The 11,235-nt window shown below is 34.4% G+C and overlaps 1 protein-coding gene across 1 annotated transcript; it reads left to right on the forward strand.

Annotated features, from left to right (window-relative positions):
- The first annotated feature begins 357 nt into the window (after positions 1-357).
- LOC131011997 (transmembrane emp24 domain-containing protein p24delta3-like) lies at positions 358-3,424 on the forward strand. The gene is made up of 4 exons (XM_057939904.1): positions 358-709; positions 1,996-2,205; positions 2,329-2,405; positions 2,944-3,424. Exons 1-4 carry the CDS (start codon positions 494-496, stop codon positions 3,086-3,088), a joined length of 648 nt encoding a protein of 215 aa, XP_057795887.1. The 5' UTR covers positions 358-493; the 3' UTR covers positions 3,089-3,424.
- The last annotated feature ends 7,811 nt before the right edge of the window (positions 3,425-11,235 follow it).

Genomic DNA, 11,235 nt, shown 5'->3' on the forward strand with positions numbered 1-11,235 from the left:
ATTATAACATATTTTTCTCCACTATCAATACACTTTACCATTTTTTCTTAAAATCTGTGTCATCCCCAAAGATAAACTTATTTTGGGGACGGAGGGAGTATATAATGAGACAATATGATTATTGAATTGAAAGATAAAATATCAAATTAAAAAATTTGGTTTTAAAGTCAACGGTAATGGTAACACCAGTAAAACAGTCCACGTACGCGCGTGACAGCAGCAATACCATATTGTCCGAAATCTACCCGCCCCTATTTACGCTACGTGGCAAAGCATTATTGGCCCACACAGAACGAAACGGCGTGGAGCTAGTACTCTCACATAACAATCCCACTCGCGGAGTTTATGCCCTTCGCAACCACTCTCCTCTTTCTAACCAAGTAACCAACCCCCAACCGAAAAAATTCAATAATTATAATTACGATTTTCGAACTCATTTCTCTCAGAAATCTCCAAACCTGTCCATTCCGTTCCCTGCAGTTGAGGATCGATTATGAAGTTAGGGGAAGCGCGTTGGCTGTGGACGCTGCTCATAGTGGCGGCGGCGGTTCCGGCGGCGCGTGGGTTGTGGTTGGACTTGCCGAGCACGGGATCGAAGTGCATCTCCGAGGAATTGCACAACAACGCCGTTGTTTTAGCTGATTACTACGCATTCATCGGAGAAGACTACGATGTCAATGCTACTCAGACTCCGACCATCACCGTTAAGGTAAGTTTAATTTGCTTGCTTTTGAAATTATTGTTTTGGATCTTCTGATCGGTCTCGATTTTTGTTGTATTCTATTGATGTATAGAGCCCAAAAAAAAAATTTATAGGAGAATGTTGTGAAGTTTTCGTTGATCCAATCAGGAAATCGTTTGGTTTCTATAATTGAATTTGCTCATTGTTTGTTTTAGTGAATGGTAAATTCATTTGTTTGTTTATTGTGAAGTTTGAGATGAACACTTTGATTTGTAAACATTGTATTTTGATGTGGTTTTCTTTTATTGAGGTTGCTGCTTTCTAGTTAGCTGCGAGAGTGATTATGACTTTACCATTGAAATGGCTTACAGTAGAGGGGTCAATTGACTGAATTTTGATGTGCTTCGATTTCCTTTTTTCTGTAGTTTGGTTTGGTATAAAGAATTTGATGATGGATTTGGAGAGTGGATTTCAAATTAATTTGCTTGGCAAAGCTGAAACTTTGATTTCGCGTTACATACTAACATAGAGGAAAATTCTATGTTATTATCAATTTATATATTCAGACAAAATTATGTTTTTCTACTTTTATTTATGAGTTTACAACTATAACTGAAAAATCAAATCCCAAATTTACATCCAACTTTGCCAAACAATAATTGAAATTTATGGCTTTCATATTCATTACATATATTCACCTCAAATTGAAACATCAAATTTCAATTTTTTTCATTTCAAATCCCTCCAAACACACACACTATATTTTCTTCTGCATATGTTTGAGTATCCTAGATTAGTACTTAGAATAGAATCCTTGAACTATTGTCATGTCTAGCTAGTGATGAATAATAAGGCAAGGGAACTCTCAGCCGTTGTAATTCAATGAAATCACTAAACTTCGTTGTATTTGTTGAATGCATTTTGACCACTTAAAGTATTGTAGATCTTCTAATGCAGAATAGGTTTAATATCCTGTCTTTTGATAGCTAGCGGCTTATATATAATGATAACATTAGTATCTTGAATATGGCACCCCTTACTGAAAGGAAACACTTTTTCTGCAATAAGAATTCTGAAGGGACTTCTTGGCTATAAGTGACTTATTGGCTAATTACGTCTTGCCGAATTTCAGGGGCATCTGGGTTTCATGTATAAGTTGGATATATTAGAACTGAATATTGTGTAGAAGAAGCTCAGTTTTGTGAAAGTTATCATCCCATTGACTTTAAGACTTGGATGATTTAGACATTTTAATAAAAAAAAAAAAAAAATTGCTTATGTCTAAATTTATCTTTGAACGCGGCTCCTTTTAGGTTACATCACCATATGGAAATGAAATCCATCATAGCGAAAAAGTTGCTCACGGTCAGTTTGCCTTTACGGCAACTGAGGCTGGGAACTACTTGGCATGCTTTTCACTTGATGGTGATCAAGGAGGTAAAAAGGTGACTGTTGGTATTGACTGGAAAACTGGAATTGCTGCAAAAGATTGGGAGAGTGTTGCAAGGAAGGAGAAGATTGAGGTAACGATGGCGTTTCAACCCTTTGCCTTTTATGTTATATGTTGATGATCTCATCAATGTCGCTCCTCTGTCTCAGCACATGCCTCTTTACCTTATCGTAATTGTAAATTATATACAATGCAGGGGCTTGAACTTGAGTTGAAAAAATTAGAGGAAGCAGTGGAAACTATCCATAATAACTTGTATCATCTGGTAAACAGGTAAATCCGAACTCTGATTATTACACTATGTATGCATTTTTCTCGTGTAATGCCTCAACTTGCTATACCCATTACTGTCTTTTCCAGACATTCCCACTTGAAAAATCATCACGGACCTGATTTCTTACTATGAAGGCCGTTCAGTACACATTCATAATTTTTTTTAGGATCTGTTAGCTGTATTAGCTCATCATAATACTGTGAAAATAACAACCCTCTCAAATAGTTGAAAATTGAGAAGTCATGATAAGTGTTTATGGTGCTTTGTGATGTAAGCAAGGAAATTTGTTGTTGTCCTACTTTTTTGCTCGAGGTGCCGTGCAATCCCTGAGAATTTTATCTATTTGGTTTACTATTTCTTAACCTTTTTTTTTTGTGAATAAACTTGTGGTCTCACTTGGGATTTGGGAAGCAAAATAGAGTTACTACACGTATCTCAGTTGAATCACACTTTGTCTTGAGCAAAATATAGTGTATGACTGCACTATTCTAAACTTGCGTATGTTATCTCCGATCTAACTAATACTTGTGGCTGCAGGGAGGCGGAGATGAGGGAGGTTAGCGAGAGTACTAACGCTAGAGTTGCATGGTATAGTTTGATGGCCCTCACCATCTGCATCGTGACCTCGATTCTCCAGGTTCTGTATTTGAGGCGATATTTCAGGAAGAAGAAGCTCATTTAGACAGCACTTGGTTCTTTTTCTTCTTACAGAAACCAAATCCATTACAAGTTTTTGAAGGAATCAGGCAGTTATATTATTGATATATAGCAGAGTGATGTAGTGCAACAAATTCATAAATACAATTCAAGTTTGTATTCCATTCACATATTTGTAGTGTTTTCGGTTCTGGATCATGACCTGTTCGATGGACCGGATCATGATGATCTTGACCTGTCAATTAAATTAGATATGAGCTGAAACAGACTAAAGATTGTATACAGGAATCAATTCCAAAGCCAAATAATCAATTGTATTGCTGATTTTACTTGAATATAACTATATATTGAAACTTAAATTGTCGAACTTTCAAGTTTGGGACAGATAAGTCTGAACAATTGCGAACAAGTCATTTCATTTTGATGAACAAGTTATTAATTTTATGAACAAGCATTTTGGTATTAGGTTCGAATTTTGGAGGTGATAAGATTTTCAACATATTAAATAAATATGTTTGCTCATCAATTATATTTGTTTGTTCGTAGAATTTATGATTATGCTCATTATTCTCATTTCTCACGAAAAATCAAATTCTCAATATATAATACTCCCTCCGTCCACGAAATGAGTACCCATATTTTCTTTTTGGTCCGTCCACGAAATGAGTACTCATTTCCCTTTTTGGCAAGTGTACCCCACACATCTCTTTAATTAATACACTCAAAAAGTGGGACCCTTAAACTATTCACACTATACTCCATACATTTCTTAAAACTCGTGCCGTCCACAAATGGGTACTCATTTCGGGGACGGAGGGAGTACTAATAATAAGGGAAAAGGTGCATATCCACCCTTGAAGTGGTAGCCCCTATAGCGTATAACTCCCCTTACTCATTGTGTGTGCAACTAAACCCCCGAATTCAAAAAAATGGCTCAATTAAACCCCTATGACCAAACGGTATTATCCCACCGTTAGTCAAACTTTTTTTTCTTTTTTTTAATTGAAATGTGGGGCCCACCTTTTGCAACCAGAAAAATTTCTTCTCTAAACACACACACTCAAACTCAATCGGCTCTCTCTCGCTGTGCCAGAAAAAGAGGAGGTGGTGGTGGTCGGGAGCCGGATCTTGGGTGGAATTCCAATGTGAAATGGCGTGCCACGATGTGTAAAAGTGGAGTTTGAGTGGTTTGGTAGCTGTTTTTCTTGATCTCACAATAGCATACTTGTTGCTTTGCGCATCAGCTGCTACTTACTTTGCATCGAAATTTCTGGGCTTTTTTGGGTTGAATTTGCCATACCCTTGTGATGGAATGTTTATCAATGTTCATAGTAGAAGTTTGTGCTTCAACAAGTTGTTAGTTGATTTTCCTATTTAGAAATTATCAGATGTTCAGCTCTCTGTTAGATAGAAATTCCCATTTAGTAATTCGGTGTCTCCCAGAAAGTATGATTATAGTGTTGTTGGGGATAACTGTGGTATTGAGATTATTGAGCTAGGAGGTGATGCATCTTATAGTTCTTCAATATCATATGCGAGGGAGTCTGTAGATGTGGCTAGGAGGGAAATGAGTTCAAGGTCTGGGAAGATTGATATGAAGGGGAAAGGGGTTTTGAGTTATAGGCCAAAGAGTCGATTGCGTATCTGGAAAGGGGTTAGTGGTCATGCGAAGAATTCATCTCTTTTGAGTTATGATTCTTCTGTTTATGAGGAGGTTTCAGATTTACAAATTCAACATGGGCAGCCACGAGGGAGGCGGCGGCGCCTCGCCGTCGCCAAGGAGAAAGGCAGAGGCGGCGTGGAGGCTGTTTCCACCCGGTTTGGTGAGACAGAGGGCGAGAGATGTGAGGCGGAGTGGCGGCTTGTCGCTGCCACTTTGTCGGATCTCAAGAGGGAGAGGAAGTGGAGAGGCCGAGGGAGAAGAGGCGGCAGCCGGCGGCTGTTGTCGCCAGAAAAGAGAAGAGTGAGGAAGAAGGTGGAGGGGGCGAATTTAGTGTGAACTAAGAGAGAGAGAGCAGATTGACATTTCAATTAAAAAATAATAAAAAAAAGTTTGACTAACGGTGGGATAACACCGTTTGGTCAGAGGGGCTTAATTGAGCCGTTTTTCTGAGTTCGAGGGTTTAGTTGCACACACATGGAGTAAGGGGGGTTATACGCTATAAGGGCTACCACTTCAAGGGTGGATTCTGCACCTTTTCCCTAATAATAATAATAATAATAATAATAATAATAATAATAATAATAATAATAATAATAATAATAATAATAATAATAACGACTTTCAAATTTGACATTTTTCATGCTTCATTATATCCTCTTCAATGGTGATTGCATCTTTTGACCTCCTCAACCAATCTTGAATGCATATGAATGACTCAACAATTTTAGGACTTAAAGGACTCCTAAAGCATCGAGCACTCTTCCCTTGGTATTAAAAGCAAATTCTGAAGTCACTGTCGAAAATGGGAGCAACCAAATACATTGTTGGGAAATTAGGTGCAATTTCCCTCTAACCAGATATGCGAGAGCGAAAATAAATGCGGAATAATAAAGACACAAATTTGATAACGGAGTTCGGCCAATTATGCCTACGTCTCCGGAGCTGCTGCAGATCTATTTTACAAAGGGAGAAAAAGTATACAGTGTTTACAACACTCACAACCCGTTATACCCCGAGAAAATTACTATTTAATTTTCTCACACCAAAAGCTTCAAACTAAGCTTTTATCTCAAACCCCTCAAACTCTTGTATTTGAGATTTCTCTTCAACTCACTCTTGCTCTCTCTAACAGAATGAAGTATTTTCTGCTTTTGGTGTATCCTCAAGCTGCTGCGAATCCTAGCAATTTATAGGCAAAACTGGAATAGTGTTAGCCTCCATAGGAATAGTGTTGCTGCAGCAAAGGTTGAAAATTCATGGTATTGCCGCAATGCTTGAAGGAAAACTTGTGGAAGCATTAAATGCTTGGTAGAGCTATACACTAGCTTATTTGACTAACATACATCACAAGCGAGATCACAAAGCACTGGAAGCCTGTGTTGGTTAAGTTTTCACCACATCGAAATGTCAAAGGTTTCATCTTCCGTTGATACAATCATCTCGTTGCAATAAACATTCAATTCATCTATTGCAGGGATTGTTCTACTTTAAACTTTCCACCCCTTGAAACACTCAACCATCACACATTTCTTCAGACCTTGAGATGATTCTTTATCTTTTGATTGCTGAGATTGTGTAGTAGCTGTGGTACGTGGTAGGTTGATGTCGTTCTTTATAAGTGTCATACAGCTCGTGCAAGCTGTACATAACACTTTTTCCAACCATATTTCCAATTTTCGCAGCACACTCTTGAACAAGCACATACTATAGGAATTCATACTTGTATCTAGTCAACAATAACACTCAAGAAGATGATGTGGTTGATTTTATTTGCATATTCACAATGCTTATCAAACTTCGCCCTCATTGACCTCACATCTTCATCCTCACTTCTCAACCAAATCATTCAATATCATACTAACAAAAATAATCTCATGCATGAATTCATTACAAGTAACATAAAAGAGCTTGATATTCAAACTGTTAAGTAAAAAAAAAAAAAAAAAAAAGCTCATTCATCCTCTTCCTAATATCTCAATCTATCCTCAAGAAAACACCCCCATCATCCCCAAGATCAATGCCAAAAAATGGATCTTTCACAAAAATATGCATCAAAGGTTTTCTCAAACTTGCAAGCTACACTCAACATTAAATAAATCGAGATCCACCGAATAGGTACATTTAAGCATAATAAACTCTTGTTTTCGATGTTCTCTTCCTTACAACAACCCCTTAATTTAACCAACCTCGTTCCAAAAAATGGATCTTTCACAAAATATGCATCAAAGGTTTTCTCAAACTTGCAAGCTACATTCAATATTAATTAAGTCGAGTTCCACCAAGTAGGTACATCTAAGCATAATAAACTCTTGTTTTCGATGTTCTCTTCCTTACAACAACCCCTTAATTTAATCAACCTCGTTGAGATTGCCAAATAGATCTAACTGCACATTTAATCTTCTTAACAAAAGAGTCTATCTCTTTCAACTCATCACCAACCACCAATGCAATTATATGAGCAACACATCGCATGTGAAGGAATTTTCACTTAGCTAGACAACAACCTTTAGAAGTTAATCGTGTTCTCAAAAAATCCAAGAAAGTATCATTGATATTATCAACGGTCACAACAAATACCCTAGCAATCCCCTACTCACACAAGCAAGTATCAAGCTGCCTACCCAAATCCTCACTCATCTGCCTTTCAACTGTGCAAAAATTGATTATTCTCTTGTTCAACTTTCCATCTTTATCAATGTAATGAGTAGTGACACAAATGTAATTCAATTGTTGCAAAGAAGTCCAAGTGTCTATAGTAATGCAGACACTTTGACCAATTTCAACAAAAAAAAAATGACGAAATTTAAGCTTTTCATCTAGATACATTTGAAAGCAATCTCTTGAGATTTCTCCATCAACCACCTAAAAGGAAATTCATCCTTAATTTTCATCTCAATTAATTTTCTCCTACAAAACTCTTGATCAAACTTCCAACTCTTATGTTGGAAAAATTCTATGTTTTGATTAATGCCAAAATCCATTGAAGTGAACCCTGATGATGACCAAAACCAGTTGAAGGATCAGGAAATTCCCAACTGAAATTAATATGCTAAAGCTTAAGGCTAAGAAGAGCTGACTTAGAGAAATTCTATGAAGAAGTCCAAGGCTGCTAAAACCCTAGATGAAATATCAAACGGCAAAGAAAAACCAACAGATGACCCAACTGAAGGACAACCAGACTGATGAAAAAAATCTAAGTTAGAAGAATTAGCAGACAGCTAAGCTGATCAGGTTCGTGCCAAGTCACCAACACGTAGACTTCGTTGAATTGAAACACGAACTAATGGAAGCATCAGTCTACTCAAACTGACTGGAAGTTAGCACGTGCTCAAAATCACTTATGCTACGTCAGCTCTGAAGCCAACAAACCTAAAACAAAGTCAACCTTTACAGCGTATCAAACCATTCCAGACATTTAATGTTACAGAGTTCGTATTAAATGTGAATCCCGCTTTTCAGAAAAATGTACAAAGATATCTACTGGATATCAACCTCAACATATGAATGTGCAAATCCAGCAATTACGACCATTACTTGATGCAATGAGAAGATTCCAACGGATAACAGATTGAATTCTAAAGAAAACTCTCTCCAATGGCTCTATTCAAATTCATGTCTATATATGTGACGGAAGCTCAAGATAAGCAAGGTTGTGGGGAAGCTGTGAGGTAAATCTTTGGCATTGTTGTGTTCATTCTATTTCCAACCTTTATGGTTAATCTTTTGAGAACAACAATAGCCCAAAAAGGAACTTATTCTTCACTGTAAAATTCCAAGTTTAAACTTGAGAATACATTAGAAGTTCCTAAACTAGGCGTTCTTCATTGTAAATATCATAAGCTTAGATCTGAACACACTGATCCTTTCAACTGTTCTAAATTGTAACAGTGTGTTCACTTACTTGGATACCCCTCCCCCTATAGCTCTCACTCATTGTAAAAGATAAGTGTAAAAGTGAAGAGAAGTATGCAAGTAAGCTTCTAACTCTGTAACTTTGTTCACTTATCAGGACAGGCCAAAAAGCCCGAAAATCCCGAAAAGTGAAGAAAAGTAGGCAAGTAAGCTTCTAGCTCGTAGTTTTACAATTGATTCGTATGTAGAGATTACAAATACACAACAATTAGAATAAATTACTTGTTGTGTAGCAAATAATTATGTAGCAATTCTTGCAGTTGAATCCACCACTACGGTATCCACGTATATTGAATATTCGATGCAGGAATAATTTTCGGTGCACAATTCAATCTTCGAAAGTTAGAAATTTTCCGATTGAGTTCTATAGTGCTCTAAATGTTTTCTCTCTTGTGTTTATGTGATTTTACGTGTGTCTGACAAAAAAATACATTCATGTTCTTATAGAAATAATACATGCATGTAGCTTCAGATTAACAGGTCGAATTTTTCTTTTGCCTCCAATTAATTAATTCAATAATCTAACTATTTACTAATGAATTAAAAATTATTAAAATATACTCTCTCTGTTCCACTTAACATGACCCATTCAGTGAGAGTAAAAGGACCATATTAAATGAGACGGGAGGGAATATCAAATATATTCTAATTTAATCCATTTTCAAATTAAGGTTGTTGATCTTATCTCCATTGGCTAATGGATTCACCAAGTGATTGCATATCAAGTTTCTATATTCGTTTAATTGCACTACTTTATCTCGGTTAATAAAATCAAATAAAATATTAGTTGGACTTTGGAGACTGACATAAGAAACTTGATCCAAAATAATTTCAAAAGCATATAATAATATAATAATGAGTTAAATTTGAATATTCATTCTTTATAAGATTTTGATCGAAAGAAAGAAATAAAAATTAAACTCCAGCTTTGCTACGAGTAATGAAAAAAAAAAAAAAAAACTCCAACTTTGCTACGAGTATAATCAACAATAATTTAATTATTAATGTACTAGTTAGTGTGTAACTCGTCGAAATTCGACGGAAAATTATTTTAAATTATTTTTAAATGATATAATATTATTTTTTTATAAATAATTATTTATATAAAAATTATTTTTAAATTTATTTAATTTGAGGTAATATAGTTGAAATTATATTAATCTGAACCATATTCCAAAATTAAATGTTAACTTTTTGTTAGGATAATAAATATCTTTAATATAAATTTTTATTTAATACTGTTTTGAAAAAGGTCAATATAAGATTGAAGATTTTCTTTCATCTGAGCATCATCTCGTTTGAACCCTGTACGATCATATATCATCATCTAAATCTGGAAAGACGACATCTAACGTTTGAACACCAGACTTTTGAGCATCATCTCGTCTAGACCATAAAATACAAAAAATAAACGTTTATGCATCAATTTTTTTAACATTACTATCTGGACTTTTGAAAGAACAAATTTAACTTGTGAGTATCATCTCATTTGAACTTCTTTTTCTTTTGAAGCAAATCTCATTTGAACTTTGAATGACCATAATTAAGTTACAAGAATTATCTCATGTGCAACTTTAAAGATCATTATCATCTTGAGCTTGTAAGATCATAGCTAACTTCTAAACATCATCTTGTATGCAGCATGAAAAATCTTGACAAATTTTTGTGCATTATTTCACGTGGAGCTTGAAATATCATAATTGAGTTTCAAGCATCTCATTTGAAATTTGAAAGAACAAAATTGACTCGTGAACATTATCTCATTTGAAGTTTGAAAGATCATAACTAAGTTCTGAAAATAATCTCATGTGAAACTTAAGAAAGTTGATGCGAGATTCAAATTGTATTATTTTATTTAGTAAATTAATTGATATTAACCATAAAATATCAACGTTGAATCCAAATTTTATTTTTAAAAATATATACAAAAATATTATTTTATAACCAAATTAATTGAAGAAATAATTTACTTAATCACACCAATTTATTTTTCAAAATTAAATTAATTAAATTATGTATTTAATTAAATAAATTTGGTCAAATTGAATTGACAATGCAATTCAAATTGTATTAATCTAAATCATTCTGCCAATTAAACGTAGATTTTTAATTTGAAAAGCAAGAGCTTCTTCTCGTATAAGTTTTATTTTGGTGAAATCTTATAAAAATCAATGTGAAATGGGGTGATTTATATGAATTCTTCACTCGATTGAGATTATTATAAATTTGATACAAGATTAAAGATTTCAAATATATTTTAACATCATATCCTCTATTGTTCTTTATCTAAATTCTTCGTTTATGCATTACTAATTTCACAATTTATATATTATTATTATTATTATTATTATTATTATTATTATTATTATTGTTGTTGTTGTTGTTGTTGTTGTTGTTGTTGTTGTTGTTGTAATGGACGAAACTGAAACAAATAAAGTTTTTAGATGTGAAAAATATATTTTTCTTCACGATAAATGTATGGATATATTTTATAAAAAATTAGAAAAAAAATTTAATGATTTTGATAGACGTAAAATAAGATTTTATTTTAAAGTAATCAACTTATAAAATTTGTGCCTTATTATGCAAACATGCAA

The sequence above is a fragment of the Salvia miltiorrhiza genome, chromosome 2, assembly GCF_028751815.1.
Source record: "Salvia miltiorrhiza cultivar Shanhuang (shh) chromosome 2, IMPLAD_Smil_shh, whole genome shotgun sequence".
Classification (NCBI taxonomy): Eukaryota; Viridiplantae; Streptophyta; class Magnoliopsida; order Lamiales; family Lamiaceae; genus Salvia; species Salvia miltiorrhiza.